This window comes from Halichoerus grypus, chromosome 4 (genome assembly GCF_964656455.1).
Source record: "Halichoerus grypus chromosome 4, mHalGry1.hap1.1, whole genome shotgun sequence".
Classification (NCBI taxonomy): Eukaryota; Metazoa; Chordata; class Mammalia; order Carnivora; family Phocidae; genus Halichoerus; species Halichoerus grypus.
In genome coordinates this window covers 167,774,129-167,795,273 of record NC_135715.1, presented here as the reverse complement: position 1 = coordinate 167,795,273, position 21,145 = coordinate 167,774,129, and the positions used below count along the sequence as shown (strand labels likewise).

Genomic DNA, 21,145 nt, shown 5'->3' with positions numbered 1-21,145 from the left:
TTTTTTTTTTTTTTAAAGATTTATTTATTTATTTATTTGAGAGAGAGAGAATGAGAGAGCAAGCACATGAGAGGGGGGAGGGTCAGAGGGAGAAGCAGACTCCCTGCCGAGCAGGGAGCCCGATGCGGGACTCGATCCAGGGACTCCAGGATCATGACCTGAGCCGAAGGCAGTCGCTTAACCAACTGAGCCACCCAGGCGCCCTAGGCTCCCACTTCTAATGAGAATGTCTTAGGAATAAATAATTATTCCTAATGTGAAGAAAGTGCTTCTTCTTTGGGGAGAATGATTGGGCCAAGACTGCCTAGAAGTGCCCAAGCTAGAAAAGCAGGTGGGTAGAAGTGAGCGGTGGATAAGCATTGGAGGATCTTCAGTCTAAAGGGTTTAATTAGTTTAGTTTTCTAAACTAGAAATATAGGATTTAGCATGAATTTGTCATTCAGCCTATATTTTAAACAAAGGATACCAATATTTTGCTTCCGAAAACCAACCATCCAATTAAAAATATGAACTATATAAATAAATAATATTAACAAGAGGTATATAAATATAAGCTTTAGCTTTCATGTGTCTTTATAAATAATTAAAACAGGTGTGGGTTTTTCTTAGGTTGAAATTGATTGCAAAACTATCTTTGTATATTACTTTTATTCTAATTGCTGAAGTAGGGCAATTTAACACTTAAAGCATGAAAAATACAGAAAAAGACAGAAAAGTAAGACTAGTTAGTCCACCAATCACAGAAACAACTCGAAACATTTTGCAGTATGTCCCTTTCATATATGTAAAATATATATTTACATGTATTTTTAAATAATATGCAGAAAATATTCTTTGGTACTCAGTTTTTTACTTAGCAATATATTAAAAACTTTTAACGTTAATATTCTTCTAGAATGTTATTTCTAACATACACAGAATGCTGTCATATGGAGGTGCCATGATTAACTAATTGCTTGTTGGACATTTAAACTCTTCTCTAATATTTGTTATTTTTTTTTTTTTAAGATTCCATTTATTTATTTGACAGAGAGAGACACAGCGAGAGAGGGAACACAAGCAGGGGGAGTGGGAGAGGGAGAAGCAGGCTTCCCGCGGAGCAGGGAGCCCGATGTGGGGCTCGATCCCAGGACCCTGGGATCATGACCTGAGCCGAAGGTGGATGCTTAACAACTGAGCCACCTAGGCGCCCCCTAATATTTGTTATTTTAAATAACGTATAATGTGCAGCATCCTATATAGAACCTTATATAGTTCTCATTATTGCCCTAGGAAATGGCTAGAAGTCAAAATCTGTATCAAAGGGCTGTCACACTTTTTAAGGTATTTGACACATACTGTGAAACTTTGTCCCAGAGTACTTGTATTGAATTCCATACTTCCATCTGCAAAGTGTGAGAATGCTTTTTTCCCTGAATCTTTATCAACTATGGATATTTTCATTTAGACTAATCTTTGCATGGTACCTGCACTTATAGTGAGCAGAGCATAACATACGGAGAAGGTGAATCACTGTGTTGTACACCCGGAACTAAGGTAACACTGTATGTCAACTATCTCAAAGAAAAAAATAAAATAATAAAATGAAAACATCTTTGCACGTTTTTAGATGAAATGTAAAATTTCATTGGTTTCTTAAACAACAATGTTGTTTACAGGTCTTATTGACCATTGGTCTGTGTATTTATATCCTTTGCCCATTTTTCTATTGGGGTTTAAAAACATCATTATTGAGCTCTAAGGCTTTATAAAATAACAACATTAAAAATACTAACCTGTTGGGTGGGAGGATGGGTTAGCCTGGTGATGGGTATTGAGGAGGGCACGTTCTGCATGGAGCACTGGGAGTTATGCACAAACAATGAATCATGGAACACTATATCTAAAACTAATGATGTAATGTATGGGGATTAACATAACAATAAAAAATTAAAAAAAAAATACTAACCTGTTGTCTATCACAAACATCACTCATCTTTACCCCTAGTTTATCATTTCATTTTGCAACTACTCTCTTTATTTTTTTAGAATTTGAAATTAATTTTTTTAATTTGATTTTATTATGTTATGTTAGTCACCATACAATACATTATTAGTTTTTGATGTAGTGATCCATGATTCATTGTTTACATATAACACCCAGTGCTCCATGCAGAACGTGCCCTCCTTAATACCCATCACCAGGCTAACCCACCCCCCCACCCCCTCCCCTCTAGAACCCTCAGTTTGTTTCTCAGAGTCCATAGTCTCTCATGGTTCATCTCCCCCTCCGATTCCCCCCCCTTCATTTTTTCCTTCCTTCTCCTAATGTCCTCCTTGTTATTCCTTATGTTCCACAAGTAAGTGAAACCATATGATACTCTCTTTAGGTAGTACGTCTGGAAAGATAACCAAGTGGGACGGATGGCATTGGTGGTGTCAAGGTAATAGCTAAGATTTCTAAGGTGGCCAGAATTACTATTTGATTTTCATGTGGCCAAATAAATGTTTTTTGGTTCTCTGGTCATCAACAACACTCCTGGATCCAAGTATTTATTTTAAATGCAATTTCTTGGTCATAAAGGTAGTGGGACAAGGGGATGAAGACAGTGATAATGTTACTAGAGTGCACTGTAAATCTATAATTGTAATATGTACATAAAACAACTCAACATGTGACCAATAGTTAATGTCTTCAAGAGCACCCCATTATCCTCCATCAGATAACAGCTTCAGTATTTTATTAGAGTTATTGATGGTTTTACTAGTCAAACTGATACCTGCTACTCCATCTTCCCGCACCTCACCATCCTCCATTAGATGAACGATGGGGAGCACTGCTGCACAGATGCATGCTGGGAACACTGCTTGTGGAGGCTGAGGCACATGGTGGTTTGGTGTGTGTTCGGTGGTGTGTTCCTCATCTGAAGAGAGATACATAATCGGGGTGTTTTTCTCAGTATTGTAATTCTAATGCAACACCATTTCTCAGTTCAAAGCTTTCCTATTTAACGTTCTTTTGGTTATAGATATCTAGGTGTCTCAGCACCATTTGTTGAAAAGACTATTCTTTCCTTATTGGATTTTCATGGTACCCTTTTCAAACATGAAATCAACATGAATATAATGGTTTACTTCTGGTTGTTCAATTCTATTCCATTGATTTACTGTCAGTACCACACAATATTGATTACTGCTGCTTTGCAGTAAGTTTTGAAATTGGGAAATGTGAGTCTTCCAGCTTTGTTCTTCATTTTCAAGATTAGTTTGACTGTTCAAGTATGTCGAGCAATCATACTTTTTGGTAGGAATGTAAAATGACACAGTTACTTTTGAAAATAGCTTGGCAGTTCACCCCACCAAACTTGTACATAACTGTTCATAGTAGTATAATTTAGAATAGCCAAAAGTGGAAACAACCCAAATGTTCACTAACTGGTGAATTAATAAACAATGCAGTATATCCATATAATGGAACACTATCTGGTAATGAAGAACTGATACATGAAACCACATGGATGAACCTTGAAAATAGCATCTGAGTGGAAGCATCCAGTCACAAAAGGCCACATACTGTATGACTCCATTTATGTGAAATGTACAGAGTAAGCAAATCCATAGAAATAGAAGATAGATTATTTCTTGCCCCGGGTTGGAGAAAGTGTGGATGAGGAACAACTGGTAATGGGTATAAGGTCTCTCTTTGGGACGATGAAAATATTCTAAAATATTTATGGTTAGAGGTGCTAACCATTGCATAATGGTTGCATAATATTGCATAATAACCAATGCATTGTATACTTCAAAAGGGTGAGTTTTATGGTACATGAATCATACCTCAATAAAATTATATCTGTTATAGAAAATATAAATGAGGCTTTGGCCCAATCCCTGTAAGCTGTGATTAATTAGCATTGGTCATTTTTGAAGTTTCCAAGGGTTATACAGCCAAGGGTTGAGGACCACTGGTTTCTGTACAACTTTTTAATGACTTTATAAATCAGGTGATGAAATTTGTATAATCATGAGCAGTGAGTCCCAGACAGTTATTCATGATTAGAGAAAACATACTTTTTAAATTCTTGGAACTGAAGGGTATCATGTCCCCTGCCCCCCGCACTCCAGAATCAGATTTCATTATAAGAGTAGCATGAACTCTGGTCTTCTTTTGATCGTTAAATTATTCCAGAACAGCATCCTCAAGCAACCTACTGGGTCCTGGCCACTCATTGGAATCTCCATCCCAAGTGGATTTTAAAAACTGATGTGTGGGTCCCATTCTTAGGAATCTTGATTTGGTCTTGGGTGTGACCTGGGTATTTTTTTAAACTCCTCACTTGATTGTAATGTGTAGCCAGGGTTGAAAACCTACAGCAATATGATTATTTGCAATGTAATTAAAATGGAGCCAATTTATAAAGGACAATTGCTGGGTAAAAAAAAACAAAACTTGTTTTAGGGTACCACTCAATCTAATATTTATTTTTTGAACTTCAAGTCCTGAAACAAGTTATTTAATGAAGACAGTGAAGTGTAATAAGAATACTAACTGGCAAATGTTTCAAAACACCCATGAGTCATGAGGAATAAACAACCCATTTCTAAGAGGACACACCTTCAGCACTAACAGCTGAACGCACAGACCAGACTGACCCTCGGCGGAAGGAGTAATTCCTGTGCGAAGTGCTGGACGTACAGGACGGACTCACAGACAGTCGACGGGATGCCAGATTGGTGACTTCTTCTACTGGCAAAGAAAATGGGGAACGTGACCTTTGGTTTTGTAACAAAGTTGTCATCATCACAACTATAGCTGTACTCACATCACCAGTGTATACTGTGCTCAGAGCGTAAGGCTTACGTAATTTAGAGTGTACTTAATGAATGGAAAACATCTCTTAGAAACACAGCCAGAAAATTCTCACAGATTCCACAAAAGCAGGGCAGAGAATCCCCGAATTAGAATGGTTCGTAAATTATTCCTGATGCCAACCAACAAATTGGCTGCATTTGTGAAGGTTGATAGTTAATAGACTAACCCCATTTTTAATGATGAAAGATTGACTGCATTTACTTTAATACACACTCTGGATTTAGCTGTTCTCTGAATCATAATCACTGCTGGTCCATTATCATATTGGTTCATTCAATGTGACTAACTCCCTCCTCTAGAAAGAGGCCAACTCCCAAAATGAAGAACACAACAACTTTCCTCTTTCTTTTGCTAGTGTCAGGAGGTGAGAGAGAGACAGAGGGTACATATCACCTCATGTCACATAAAACCGTTACTGTTTATTCCAAAGCTAGTCCTTTCCATTTCCTGTAACTTAGCCCCCCAGGAAGTCCCATGTGTAGGGGGCACCTTCTTCTTCTGGCTCTGAGCTGGGCGTGCAGGTGGGCTCGTAGCAAGCCTCCTGGGTGATGGGGATGGCGGTGATGAGGCTGGCTTCTCTACCAAGACGTTTCTTCTCTTCCTCCTGTTGCAAGTTCTTTAAGATGTGCTCTGCTCTCTGATGGGAGCGGGACACAGCCCGGGCTGAAAAGGATTTCTATGGAGACACGAAGACCAATTTATTTTGTAGAAACTGCTCTACAAGGTCACAGCCATAAAGAGTATTGCCATAGAATTACACAAACGTGGCACTTTGTCCTCAGAAAATGGAAGGGCACCCATGATTTAGTTTCATGGCCATTTGTTTGTTTTTCTGCCAGGTTTCCGGGTTGTGTGTAACTAAGCTACTCATTTGCATTCAATCAGAAAAATTCTTCAAGAATATCTGTAAGTTTTGGGATTTCACCTTTAGAATTTGGGGTGATATCAATGATCCAGTCTTTAAACATTCAAATCAGATAAAGAATTTTAATACTCTATTCCTTTCCACAACTTTTTGAAATGGTTTTAAATAAAGGACATTTATTTCATAGGTTAATAAAAGAGAGAGAACCACGAGAGGAGGAGGAATGGGATCTCTCACATAAACCAATTAGTTATATGATTTATTTCGTTTTTGTATCTCAAGTGTCTACCACACCGTAAATACTTAATTATTGTAGATAAATAGAGTGGCACACTGCAAATACTTAACAATATTTGTAGAAACAAAGTGAATAGAAATTATGAGAGTTGATAGGGTTACTGAGGTTGAATACAGGATCTTTACATAAGACTAAAGGTTTCCTATGCTGAATGGCACAGTAGCAACTAAGGGCATTAGATGAGCCACATGGCAATTTATTTGCATGCCAGGGGTTAAGCTGATTTATTATATTAAGGTAAGGTAAGAATTGTGGAATGAGAGAAAGAAAACTGGATAAAGAATCAGGGGTCTTGGTTTCAAATTCCTTGCGACCTTGGGATAGAGAAGGTACTTGGCTCAAATGAATCCATTGTCTGTACAGGAGACAAATCAAAGATCCTTATGCCAGTGATTCAGAAGCTGAATTTATGGTATAAACATTTTCACAAGTCAAGAGCTCAACCAGTTCTCCAAAGAAATGCCTAGCAAAAGTGCGATGTGTAAAAATGTTCAACCTAACTTCATATATCCAAGTGACTTTTTAAAGAATCACAATGGCTTTGTTTTTCGCCACTCAAAGTGGCATTAAAAAAAATAATACTAGCTAATTTGAATAAATATGACACACTTTCCTGTTCTATTGTATATGGGTAAAATGGTAAAACCTTCCTGGGGCTATTTTGGGTGGTGTATCAAAAAATCTTTAATATTTATATACCAATTGCCCTAAATTCCATGGGAATTTGTGCAAGAAGATAGTCATGGATTTGGGCCAAAGAACACATCCATGTTCTTTTCCTTTTATTGATTTTCCATATTGTCTACATTATTCTTGTAATTCAGAAAATTCAACAAGTGAAAAAGGCATATTTTGCACTCATTTTTTGCAAAAGGCACACATTCTTGGTTCTTCTTTATGAATGGACAGTGTTTCTAAACTTAACTGCTTATGAATTATATTACATGCAGCACTGATTTATTAGAGTACACAAGATCTGAGGTCTCGGAGTGATATCTGCGATGATGATACTAATGATCAACAAAATGAAGAACAAACCAAAGTCCCAACAAGGAAATAAGTGCTGCCAACTCAGTTCTTTTTCTTATTCACCCAGGGTCAACCTCATTACCTTTTGGGTAGCTTAGGTATTACAGGTTAGACGAATATCTTTGTTTTATAGTAACTAGAGACAAAAGTGCTACCCTTGGCCAAGAAATCAATGGCTAATGCTTTTAACAGTTGTAAAAGGTGGCTGCTACTGTGACCATAGAACAAAACTGTGTTGGCTTGGAGGTCTGCAAATGCTCACTACTGGATATTAGTTCCTTCTATTCTATTCACAAGAACAAAGACCTCTCATGGCTGATTTTCTGTGTTATGACATTCTTATGACAAGAATGAACAAATTGTCTCATGCACTCATTGTCCTTCTCTCTTACATGGATACCAAAGAGCCTGAAGAGATGAGAAAGAAAGTGCCTGTTACTCACAGACTGGTCTTCATTAATGGGGTCCTGGACACTCCCGCTGCACTGAGGGACCCAAGGGGGGTCAAACATTGGGACAGATGGCATTCCAAGCACTGGTGAGGGCAGGGTGAAGTTTATACTGGGAGGCGGGATCTGTTAGTTGACATCAGAAGAATGAGGTAAGATGGAAAATAAGCTAGAATGAGTCTGAAGTATAATTATGAAATCATCTTATAGAGTACATGATGTTACAAAGCACAGGATGAACGTCTCTGGGTCTCAGTTTACTCACTAAAAAAATGAAGGGTTTCAACTATATGATCTCTATTTGTGTTAATTATCCCATCCTCCAAAAAATATCTGTATAAATATATCAAAGTACCTGAAAGATTATACCCCAACCTTTTGTGGGCATACCTCTGGGGATGGCTTATAGAAACTTGATCTTCTTGCTCTACCACTCTTTTTTACTTCAATATTTTTTAAAACAAGAATTCATTCGTATATGAGTTAGTTTTACTTATATAATCACAGAGGGGGAAAAAAAAAGAAGCATCTCTTAGGCTATACACTGTAGATTTGAGACTCAAGGATTTAAAGAAGCCTTGGGTTGGGTTTGCAAATCTAATTCCTATGGCAGAAGTATCCCTCACCTTAAAAATCTGCTGTGCTCCTTCCTCCATCCGGGGCCAGACCTGGTAGCGAAACCTCCAGAGCGTGTGGAACTTGAGAACGGCATTCAGCCTCTGTACTGTCTCTGGGTGGTGGAACTCGGACATCAACATGTCAGACACAGCCTCGGGGACTTTCACCGCACACAGCAGGAACATGGCAGCTAGAGACAGCCAACAAATCATCAGCTACACATCTTTTAATTTTGCTTGGTCCCGGGGGATGGGGAGAAGCAGGGAGCTGTTCCTGTCTCCTGAAAATGACTCCTGAGCTAAGGGAGCCAGGCCACCAGCACTGGTGAAAGCAAATCTTCTTTCAGTCGCTGAAAACCAAACATGATCCTTTGTGCCATCCACAATCTTCCAGTGTCTGGGGAAGGCAACGGCAGCATGATATTTCCGTAGAATACCTCATTCCAAGCAAAGCTTCCTTTGGCTCAGAGTGAAAAGTGAATGTGAGAGGAAGCAAATGAAAAAAGGAAATGATATACTGAAATATCCATTTTAGGAAATGATAAGAATCATGTCATAGTCATCCTGGGACAGTGCAAAAAATGTCCATTAAAAACTGTCCCAGTTACATTATATTAAAAATAAAATCCACATTGTAGACTGTATTAGAAACCTCCACCCTTCTGAGAGATAGAAGAGATCAAGAAGCCAAAAGAGATTTCATGAATCATAACACCATTGCTGTTTTTTAATTTCGGGAAAAGTCAAGTATCAGTAAGAGAAAGGTCAAGTGCCACAATAAGTTCCAAAGTTAATGAATAACGGGGCAGAAAAATACACTCTGTAGCATAGATGGATGAGCTAGTGTCAGTCATAAAAACATAATTTAAAATTCTCTTGTACTTTTTCCTGGATCATCAAAACATACTCAGACAATTGTGTTAGGACAGTCGGGGTTGAGTGTCAGCTCTGAAACCTCTCTGCTCTGTGCTCCCGGGAGAGCGTCTCCACCTCTCTCAGCCTCTGTTTCTTTAGGGGCAGAATGTCAATGATGATGATGATGATACCTGTCTCCAAATTTGTTGTTAGAATAAGATAAAATAATGTATGAGAAAGAGCTCTGTGACGTGAAGAGTATTACACGCTTCTAAAGCGTGTCTTATTTTCTAGAGGCAATGTGGCGTATGGGAGGGACATCTATGTGTGCAGTCAGAAGACCTGGATTTGGTGTCCCGGCCCCGCTGCTTCTGATCTGTGTGCACTCGCATAAGTCCCTTCAACCCTCTGAGTTGCAGTTTGCTCACGTATAAAATGGTTGTTACGGGGATCAAGTAAGAGCACCCGTGTGCTATGGTTCTATAAGAAATGTTAGCTCTTGTGACCATTAGTGTTTGATAAGCCTTTTCTTCATCCAACTAGTTCCTTAAATTTCCACTCTTTCTCCCTTCTTTTCTTTTCTTTAAAGCGTGCTCTGTTCTGTCTCAATTTTTAAATACCACGGTCTCTCTTTACATCATTGCAAGTTGGAGTTTTATCTACCTCATTCCTAGCACCGAAGCAGTTTTCTTATAATGCTCACTAATCAGTAGATCCAGTGGTACTTTTTATAGCATTTGTTTCCTTTTCATTTTTAACACTTTCATGACCATCCCCTTGAAGAGCTATCCTTTGCTTGCGTGGTTTGAGGTTGAGCTCTTCTACTTTTCTGGTCATTTCCCAGGGTATGCTGCTGGCTGCCTGTCCTCTGAAGGTATGGAAGACCAATGGCTTAGTACCCATCTTTCTGCTCTTTATTCCATAGATTCTTCCCCCAGAAATCCCATCCGTGCTCACTGCTTCAGCTGCCACAAAGATCAGATTTTTTCCCAAGCTTATGTCTACCTTTGCCCTTTTTTCATTAGCTTTAATGTCATGTCACCAACTTTACATCTCCTAACCATCTAAAACCGAACTGCTTTACTCATTGCTGCCATATTCAATGCATACTGTATATACAACACTACTCTTTTTTCTAGAACCCATGAGTGGTTTTCCACAGTTCAGTGGAAAGTCCATACTCCTATGAGTGTTATTCAAGGGCTGTTACAATCTGAGTCCCACTCACTTGTCTAATACCATGGACTGGGGACCCCTCTACAAAAGCCACCCCAGTCTCAATTCTTCCTCAGGCTTTCCAAATAAGCCCCGTGCATTTCCACACCCCACGTGGCTTTGCATACACCATCCTCTTCCTTCTAGCTTTCCTTAAAGCCCAGTCTACCTGTTCATATCTTCCACGGAAGTTTCCATATGTCTCATATTTGAGGAGCATGCCTTTCCCTGTACTCTCTCTCTCAGAAACATGTGGTAGAGAAGAAAAATCCAAGCTTTAATGCAAACAGAAATATTTTACAAAGACATTTGTTGCAATGTAGTATAAAAAGCCGTTAATAAACCAAAATTTCCATTAGTAGTCCAGGTTAAATAAATTGTTATGACCATTCAACGAAATATTTGATAGGCACTAAAAAGAATGAGGTGAATCTTCCAGCTAATGCTAAAAAATGGACTCCTAGGGAATGCTTCTAACCACTTCTCGTTTGGGGCTGCCTCATTTGAATTGGTTTTTGCTCAAATAAACTCTTCAAATTTGTAGTATACCTCAGTGTATCTTTTAACAGTTCTGGTGTCATAAGAGGGAACCGAAGGAGACCCCGATGGCCCCCAGGAGCAATGAACAACCAGGTATAGGTACCTGTGGAGCCCCTGACATTGCAGACTTTATTTTAACTTCTTCTTCTTTTTTTTTTTTCTGAGAGAGAGACGGAGGAGGAGCCGGGGAGAAGCAGAGGGAGAGGGAGAGAGAGTCTTAAGCTGGGTGTGGAGCCCAACCTTGGAGATGGATCTCACAACCCTGAGATCATGATCTGAGCTGAAATCAAGAACCAGACACTTAACTGACGAAGCGACCCAGGCGTCCCAGCGTTTCTTTTTCCATACTGGGTCTGAAAACTGGCCAGAATTAGCCTGGGTCAAACTGGCTTCTGAGGACTGATTCAGATTTAGAAATTAGGCTGGGTCTGGGGTCAGACTGGGTCTGAACTAAACCAGACTGGTCCAATATGAGGCCTCAGGTGAATAAAATTTTATTTTAAGGCTGAACAAGTAGGTTCACCTTATCAAAGGTAATGACAGTAGCCCCAGTGGATAACTTTTAACTATTTTAGAGAAGCTTATCCATTTATGAAGTGCCCTAGAGAGAAAGCGGTCTCAGCCAGGCACTCACTATACTTTGGGGTAGCTCTGGGTTTTGGGAGGGAAATATCTTTTGCATCATCTCTGCCTCCTCATGTGTCCACGGCGTTGTGCAATACTGCCAGAAATATTTACTGTTTGTCCCAGATGAAACCTGACCAGTTATTCAAAAGGATTTATTTTTAAGTAGCTCTATGGTCAGAAGTTGGCCAAATTGGAAACTGATATTCAGAGCCTGATAGGAACTTTTGTTTTTAATGCCTCCTCTCCTAAGGCAAAATGAAGCTATGTGCTCCGAGGGAAAGTAAAACATTCTGAAGCCATTGAGGAAGGATTTACTAAAACATTCCAAAGAAATAGCTGTAAATCTAGAACCTGGGAATCTTTTGATTTCCATCTTAGTTGAAGATCTTCTCTGGGATATAAAGAAGTGATTTGAGGATAATGTAGTTGGATGGCTGGGTAAGCATCTTGACATTTAAATTATATCCCAGTCCTTTGAGGAATTACCAACTGTACCTGTCTAACAAATCGAGTCTTTACAAAAACAGAAATGCAGCCCTAGAAACAATTCAAAGCCCAACTATCCTTTTTTTACCAATCTCCAAACCCCTATTCATCTGAAAAGGCTTTCAGATATTGTGAAAAATATGGATTTAGGAAACAAAAGCCCTTCTTGAAGAAACTTACATCCTTTCTCTATGCCTTTGAGATGTAAGTGTTGTATCTGGTTTTTCCCTTGAAATGCAAACTTCAGGGAGGTAATTCTTATCAGGAAAGTATATAATGGGCCACTCCTCCTGACCCCAGTGCAGATCATTCTGCCCCTGGGTCCTGTCCCCGTGCTTTAATAAAACCACCTCTTTGCACCAAAGATGTCTCAAGAATTCTTCCTTGGCTGTTGGCTTCAAACCCTAACGTCTTTCCTACATCAATGTGATCTAGAATAATCTTTGATAAATAAAAACTAGTTTAAGTTTGTTGATTTAATTAAAACAATACTATCAAAGTTATCAGCATTATATAATACTCTTATTCTAATAGGTTTACTAAAAGCCAAATGAACTCACGTTATCTCTGTTGTAGAATTTATCAGCAAGAAAGAGAACTTAAAATGATGAACTGTTCCGTGTCTTAAGAAATTTTCATGGGTAAACATTATTGTTAAGAATTAGTAGATGTAAGATTTACTATGAGGAAGAATATACTTCTAGAAATTGTGAAATGTATTAATAAATTTGCCAATCCACAGAATGCTACTATCACAGTCCACAACTGCTTACTTCTTAGTTATCACTAGGAATAAAGGGTTCTAAGGGTTAAGAACCCTAATCAAGATATGTAATTAAAACTTAGAAATAATAAGGATGAAAAATAGGTAGGTAAAGTAAAATGACCCGTTGTTCCAGAATGAGGAAGATTAAAAAACGTAGAACAAAATCTGAATGGGTATGAAAAAAATTGTAGAAAATTGGTAGAAAAGGAATCTTGGAAAGTTAATATGACATGTGGTTAAGCTGACTGAAGTTGGAATGGATGTATTTAAGTTTTTAAATAATGAGTTTTAATATTAAAAACACACTGATAAAAAAGTTAGAATTTGGTTTTGTTTCGGCTGAAAAACCAAACTTTTCTTGGACTATCGGTCTGCTTTTCATAAAAGATTGTGAAAAGTGTTTTTTGGTTTTTTTTACCTTTTGAGTAATCTACCTGGAAAGCAAAGGTTTTGTGTCTTACCAAAGTAATTTACTGTGCTTCATGTTGTCTTTATCAGGTCTTTGATCACTTAAGAAAACCCATTTTTTTTTTTTTTAAGAGAGAGAAAGAGAGAGGAAGGGGGGTGGGGAGAGGGATAGAGAGAATCTTAAATAAGCTCTCCACCCAGTGCAGAGCCCCACATGGGGCTCCATCTCATGACCCTGAGATCATGACCTGAGCTGAAATCAAGTCAGATGCTTAACCCACTGAGCCACCCAGGTTCCCCTGTATTTGCCTTTAAAATCTATTTTGGCTTTAGTTAAGTAGATAATTAAGTATTATTTCATAGTGATCTGAGATCCTATTTACTCAAATGTTCAAACCTTTTGACATTTTGGCAGCTTCCCAAAATCAAATTCTAAATGAAGTCTCTTTGATTTCAAAGTAACTTTGAGTTTTCCCAGAGGGTCCCTAGAAAACCTCAAAGAATTTGTCTCTCACCTTGTAAGAGAGATGTTAAACTAGGTTTATTTGGCATGTTAAATTATGTGGAAGCACTGTCGAGTAAGAATTGACAATAAACTTCTGAAGTTATAGATGTATGGAAATATATTACTAATATAGGTATTTCAGAAATCGTTCCTATTTTCTAGGAAGTTGTCAATACTCTCATCCAATTATTATCCTAAATTATTGTGTACCAAAGATATAACTATATTTCTTTATCAAATGAACTCTCACCAGATCTTTAATCATGGCTACTTTTTTAAAGGTCTTTTTGTTATTTACAGACAGTTACTGTTTTACTCTGATGCTTTTATGAAAGTGCTTCATCTTCAGAAAGATTCATGGTAATATCATAAAATTGAACTGGTTAAGAATTCCAGCACTAATGGAAAAAAACAATTCAAGTAGAAAAGAATTAATGATATGAGACTGAGTGGACTAATGAGGGTGATTATAATTTTTTTAACCCTTTTTCTTTGAAACATTGCTGGTTCCTTAATGTTTTCTTTTTCCAGATTTAAAGGAATGTTTTTTCTCTTTTCTCTTAAGCTATCTATGACTTACAGTAATTTTATAAAGTATATTGCTATAAATAAAATGGAAACATTTACTTTTTCTCCTTACTGATTCCTCCAGAATTCAGAAATTCATTCAGTATTCTTATTTTCATGACAATATAATTATTTGCATAAGTTCAATAAGAACCTGTTTTCAAATAACAGGGTGCAACTGGAAACATTGGTTTTATTACCAAGGTTTTGACTGGAATGTTGTATTTGAGAAGATGCATAAAATCAGATATGACCAGACAGTTTTAAGGGACTAAGTTTGACTTTATGGCGCCAATAAAAACTCATTGGAAAAATTGGCCTGGTATATTGCTTACAGGATTCCCTGCAGCCTTACCAGGTGGGTAAGGAAGGCCATCTCCTGGCAGGCCCAGGAAACTCAAGATATCCTGAGGACCTCAAGAAGAGAGGAATTTAGCCAAATCTATAGGTATTCCAGGTGAAGCCCAATGGTGAATTCTTCACTTGGCTTCTTCACCTGGAGAGGTTTTTATTTTTTATTTATTTTATTTTTTTTAAAGATTTTATTTATTTATTTGAGAGAGAGAATGAGACAGAGAGAGAGAGAGCATGAGATGGGGGAGGATCAGAGGGAGAAGCAGACTCCCTGCTGAGCAGGGAGCCCGATGCGGGACTCGATCCTGGGACTCCAGGATCATGACCTGAGCTGAAGGCAGTCGCTTAACCAACTGAGCCACCCAGGCGCCCCTTCACCTGGAGAGGTTTTTAAAAGGCCAATCTAAGATTCCTTATAAAAAGTTCCAGCAAAACAGATTTGAAAAAAGCCTATAGGATCAATCACTCTTCCTACTGTACTTAGATAAATAATCAGGCCAGGTTTAATGAGACTAGACTTATTTTTGCAAATAAATCAGCCTTCCTGTGATTATCTTTGATAGAAATGAGGGTGAGTGTAGAGAAAAAATTGTGTTTCAATAAAAAATTGTAACACTTGTGGATATCAGATTCTAGTCCGGTTCATCGTTTTTGATGTTTCGTTATTTATCTGTATACCAAACTGGATCTTGAATTCTTCTAGTTTCCTCAAATATCTGGCTACAACTCCCCAAACTAATGTTTCCCACCTTCTGATTTGGAATCACTAAGAACAAAGACTGCCCTTGAAACGTCCTTGGAAGGACGTTTCATACCAGCTCCTCCTTACTACCCAGATGGCAGCCAAACTTCAGGGACTTGAATGAAGTCCCTCATTAAAAAGAGATCCTCTAAACTCTTGAAACTGCACACCAGCTGGAGATCTAAAATTAAAATGGACTAGGGAGGTTCCTCCTCAGATGCAGATGGCATCTTGGGGACAGCTCTCCCAAGATCCCAGAGCAAGATCGTCATCTCCGATATTAAACCTTCATTCCTGTTGCCTTTTTGCTGCTTGCTTTTTCTCTGTTGATGAACAGGAGAGACAGTGCTCCTGAACTCTGGCCGCTATGGCTGGATCTACTGCTAAAGCTATAGCTGTACAAGAGAATCTCTCTATTTTCTTGCTAACTTGGTTTTAGATAATAGAATTGCTTTACTTCTCGGCTGAACACAGAATCTGCTGTGCCATAATAAAATACTCCTTGCTGCACCTGGATCAAAACCTCTGGTATTGTAGCGAATACAAGAAATGAACAAATAAGCCACTTGGCTAGAACAGGTATATTCCTAACTTATTTATACCAAGTGGCTTGGTTCATGGGGACCCTGGCTGAGATGCATCCTTCAGTCTCTTGGCATTAAATTCCTAATAGTTCTCATTGTAGTCTCCCTGGTGTGTTAACGTTCTCTCAATGATCTTAAATGCATGTTCACAACCATCAACCATATATTACATGGTCTCACTGTGCTTGGAGAAGCAGAAAGAAGATGGACAATGAGATGAACAGCAAAAACAATTGTTTTAAGGATCTGACATCATAACCTATGAGTTTCATAATGAGACAAGAGCAACGTAACCCCTATCTGACCGAGTGGCACTAATACCAAATTTTTGGTTGATCTCTCATGTATGAGAAAATGACCAAGAGGGGGTAATTGTTAAATTAATTAAATAAGGAGACCATTAACATGATGTGGCTCTAATCCTGTGGTGACCTATGTAAGGAAATGAAATCTAAGCTTCTAAACGCCTCAAGGTTACAAATCATAATGCTAAGGACAACCAATCACAAACAGCCAAACTAGGCTTTTAGCTACAGCCAGTCAGTAACTGCCTAACTTTGCTTCTGTCCTTTTTCTGTAAAAGCCTCTCCCTGGGCTCCTGTTGGTGGAGTGCTTCTAAAACACTCCTAGTTTGGTGCTGCCTGATTTGGATAGATTTTTCTTCACATAAACTCTTAAAAAAATCTTCTAGATATAAAGGAAAACTGCAAAGTTCAAAAGACTTTATGGTATGTCTTATTTGTGTGAAAAAAGAAACAACATACACGCTGGTACTTTCGTATATATATATGTGCATAGTGTACCCTAGAAGGATTCCTGAAAAACTTAAAAATTGTCACCGAGAGTGATTGAGAGAAAGTACTTTTAGCTTCATACACTTCTGTATTATTTGAATTTTTACCACATACATTTTGCAATTAAAACAACTCTATATGACTAAAAGAGTATGTATAGAAGTGGAAAAAGGTGAAGAACCCACATTTTGCACGTACCTTTTCCTAGCTATGTGGCTTTGGATAGGTCATCTAAATTTCAACAAATTTGTTTTAATACTGTAATTTGGATATAAAACATCACTTGTGAATGATTTAATAAAGTTCATGATGGCGGTTCACGGTAAATCTGGGAAATCACAACACACAAAAAGAATTTCTCTTTTGTGAAATATAGTGACAATATCGGTTCCGGGGAAAATCATTTTTTATAATTTGGCAATGCGTTCAGAGAGACATGCTCTCTTGTGCAGACTCTGGGGTAAAAAGTAAAGGGTGTGCTTAGCACTTCAGCCTCCCTCCCTATAGTGTCCAGCTCTGTCTAAGGTTCTAGCAATTGTTGTCCATCTGACCTCGGTGTGAAAGGGAATGGATGCATTTCTTTCTTAAGTGCTGGGATGAGTGGCGACCAGGGTCGTGGGTGATCTTTCTTTACCTGCCGCCCCTGCCATGTGCTCATCCATGCTGAGCAGAAGCTCCCAGGCAGCCGGCTGGATGTCTCCGTACATCTCTTCTGTCAGAATTGGTGCTGCCTTGATTAACAGTGATAAAGGAGCAGGCGACAGGCTCATCACCTGGGAAAAGGTGGAAGTCACATCTTAAAATCATTGAAGACATTGACTGCTGGACTCCTCTTGAAACCCAAGTACCACTTCCATTCCCTACTTTCCTTAAATGACCTTAAAATACTTTCTAAAATGATAGCATATTTATTGGCATGGTGTATAATAAACTTTATACCTTATTAGTCGATGTATAACTGCAAAAGATATACTAATTTTATAATGCTTTCACCACAAAAACTATTTTGCAGCCACCTAAGGAATAAACTATAGAATAAGCTCTATGAGAAAAGAAAGACTCCAGCCAATATATCTTTGTGTTAAAGGTGCTGGTGGACTTTCAAAGCATCCCCTTTTCCTTTCTGTTAGGAGCTGATGTCCACTGAAGACAATGGGCAGCCTCAAATTTGTAAAGGAGTTCCATTCAGAAAGTTAGTTTTCTAAGCCAGTAAACTTGGATGACATTTTTCCTTTGAAATATTGCATATTGTGGTTATTGCCCTAGATTAGGCCACAAACATCCTATTTAATCCATTATTTCAGATAATTTATTTTTTAAAGATTTTATTTATTTTAGAGAGAGAGAGCAAGCACAAATGCGAGCAGGGGGAGGGACAGAGGAAGAGGGAGAGAGAAAGAATCACAAGCAGACTCGCCACTGAGCGCAGAGACTGAGGCAAGGCTTAAGCCCAGGGCCCCGAGATCGTGACCTGAGCCAAAACCAAGAGTCTGATGTTCAACCACTGAGCCACCTAGGTGTCCCCATTATTTCAGATTATTCAGGTGATAAATGTAGGTTGTGGACAGTCTAGGTCTTTAACCATTTTAAAAATTTTTCAGAAGAGGCACCTGGGTGGTGCAGTTGGTTAAGTGACAGACTCTTGGTTTCCCTTCAGGTCCTGATCTCATGGTCCTGAGATCACATGGGGCTCCATGCTCAGTGTGGAGTCTACTAGAGATTCTCTCCCTCTGCCCCTCCTGCTCGTGCTCTCTCTCAAATAAAGAAATAAATCATTAAAGAAAAAAAATCTTTCCAGAAAAACAAGCTGTTTTTCACCCCCCACCCCGCCCCATCCCCTGCCCTGGGAATACAATGTAATGGTTTAAACGTTAGGTTGTAATAACAATATAACAATGTGTCAAATACTGCATAAGTAGATAAATATACTGTCTCTTTAAATCCACGCAATAATCCTTTGAAATGGGCCTAGTGTTATAATCCCCATTTTATTTATGTATGAGGCAGCTAAGAGCAAGAGAAATTAAGCAACTTGCTCAAGGTCCCAGAGCCACAGCGGCAGCTGTGGGATTTGAACCCAGAAAATCACATTCTAAGAGTGGTGAGCATCGCCACCACATGCCGGTGGGGGATTGGCTCCATGGAGTGGGGTGAGTGGGAGGAGGCACGGTTCCAGCCTCCTCCAGCCGAGCTCCCCAAGCCCTGTCTCTGTGGAAGCTGGCTGGCTAACAAGAAGGGATTTTTTTTGCTTGCACACTTGGTGGCACTCTTCCCCACCAATTAAAGGGGTCTTCAGGCTAACACTGTGCTGAGTGGCTCTGGACATCTCAAGCATTGTAAACGGGATATCTGGCGCCCCCTCCCGATTACTGCTCCATGAACGTTTCTGATCCAGCGGTCAACACCTGCAGTCTGATGTATTTCAGCATTCCTGAGTCCTTTTTCCCTTCCAGGTTGGCCTCTGAAACTCTCTTCTTCAGAGAAGGCGTCCGTAGGCATGACTTCTCTGAGCACTGCAAAGAACATAAGATAAGTGATGAAGAGTGTTGCGTTCTCTCAAAAGCCAGCCGGGTTGTTTCCCCCCAAATTCTCCAAACAACCATTTTCATCTAATGGGAGGGACGATGTAAATCTCTTTATAGGCCCACACCTGAAAGTGATAAAAACAGTTAATTCTGGAATGAAAGGGAGCTCAGAGATATTTAGCTACGATGGAAACTGGGGTCCAAAGAAGCAGAATAACTTGACCAAGTCACAAAGCTGGCTGTGAGCAGAATTAAAAAAGGACAGGGCTCTCCTGACTTCTGTTTCAGAGCCAGTTATATTCCATGAAACTGTTAAAAACACACATCTTTTAAAAAATTAAGTCAGTTAAAACCCACTCTATCTAATAGCCCCCTTTACAGGTTTGGATGTTACACCCTGGCCATTTGGTCATAGAAGAAAGAATGTATTTCCTAAAGGACTGTTAGGAAGTAAAAGAGAAAAGACTCATCAAGGAAGTACAAGTTCAGAGCATTTATTATCTAGGCCTGAGTTATAAGGTAAAATGGTTTCTTAAAAAAAAAACAAAACTCATTTAAAAAACAAAAAACCATACTCGTCTATAGGAGGCAGCAGCTCTTTTTTCAAATTGTCTCCTGAACCAGGGTCCAGAAGAAAACTGACTTCTGCATAAACACAGAGGAGACAGGGTTTCCTTCCTCCAACCCCCTAAATGCCAGGGGATGGTGGGGACAGAGCAGCTGGGAGAATGATCGGTCCTAATGGTGACAGGCTCTCGTTTATTTATCCCGAGTCTTGATTGCTCCTCCTTGTGCACTCCGGGCTGTGCAAAGAAGGAATCCATCCTTCTACACAGAATAAATGCTCATTTGTTTTTCCAGTTCCATGTCAATGAAACACTTTCTCCCTCAAAGCTGAGGAAAAAACGGAAATCCTTAAGAATTTTTGAACAGAGCTTCACAGTGTTATAGATGGATAATTGGGAAGAAAAGACAAATCTAAAAGTACATGAATGTTCCAAGAAAGTCTTTCAAAACTCTGACAAAAAGACAGAAGACAATGCATCTGGTGTGTGACTGGTATGGAATGAACTTTTAGAATGAATCTACTTCGAAACAAATGAATCAGAGCTCTTGCTGTGTTTTCTAAAGATAAAAACGTGGAGGCACATACTTGGGAACACATATCATTTGAGGAGATAAATCCTGCATTACATTTTTTTTTTCCTGTGGATGTAAAAACAATATACAGCAAGATCCATGCCTGTTTTATAATTGGGAAACTGTTCTAAAATCATATGGCAATCATTTTCCATATAAATGTAGGGGTGTGTTTAACTTCCTTTTTAAAAAGTCAAGTTATTTTAAAAGGGGCAACTCTTTTATTCGACTTATAAAACTATATGTGCAAAGTGCAGAATGTCTGGAAAACACAGAAAAACTTGGAAGAAGAAAACAAAAATCCCTATAATCTTTTACTCAGTGACAGCCATTATTTTGTTCCTTTCAGCCTTTTTTTCATTCTGTGCATCTTAGCACAATGGTGAGGACGTCATTTATGTGGCTCACAATTTTAAACAACTCATTTCGTTAGGATCTTATGATATTTCCCCAGGTTATTAAATATGATTTTCAAAATAGGATTTAAAATATGATTTTCAAATTTTGTTAATATTTCACCCTTTCTCCTCCGGCTGGACATTTTGTCTTTTTCAGGGTTACTTTTGAACAATACCTCTTGGTTAAATTATAGGTTTTTTTAATCAGGCAGATACTAGCTTAGAAGAAAAAGGGTGAACATTCATGTTTGCCTCTGACACTCTGGAAATGCAGGATTGTTTAATCCTATTTACTAGCGACAGAAGCTACATGTCAAGCTTCTCAGCTATCAAATAATTAATAGTCTTGCACGCTTCCCTGGGAAGCATCATGTGTTCTGGTGCCTCATCATCGTTAGGATGCTTGTGTTAGAGGAAAGGGAAGGGAACTGGCAGGTCTTTCACTCTAGGGTGATGGGCTAGTCACTTCTTCTGAGTGACTTGTCAAGGCTTGAAAGGTACGTATCAAAGGTGCGTACTTGGGTGATGG

At 38.8% G+C, this 21,145-nt stretch overlaps 1 protein-coding gene across 12 annotated transcripts in view; it reads right to left on the bottom strand.

Moving 5' to 3' along the window:
• The window catches only part of UNC80 (unc-80 subunit of NALCN channel complex), a 230,500-nt gene that overhangs the window by 69,797 nt on the left and 139,558 nt on the right, over positions 1–21,145 (bottom strand). For 10 of the 12 annotated variants that reach the window (XM_036098772.2, XM_036098778.2, XM_036098781.2 and 7 more), the window contains 7 exons: positions 18,959–19,066; positions 17,188–17,326; positions 8,120–8,301; positions 7,488–7,619; positions 5,342–5,528; positions 4,595–4,726; positions 2,760–2,903 (listed from right to left, as the gene is read on the bottom strand). In XM_036098772.2, coding sequence (XP_035954665.1) covers positions 2,760–2,903; positions 4,595–4,726; positions 5,342–5,528; positions 7,488–7,619; positions 8,120–8,301; positions 17,188–17,326; positions 18,959–19,066 — 1,024 coding nt within the window. The remainder of the gene's footprint in view (positions 1–2,759; positions 2,904–4,594; positions 4,727–5,341; positions 5,529–7,487; positions 7,620–8,119; positions 8,302–17,187; positions 17,327–18,958; positions 19,067–21,145) is intronic. The other 2 variants (XM_036098773.2, XM_036098780.2) reach the window with 1 other exon arrangement.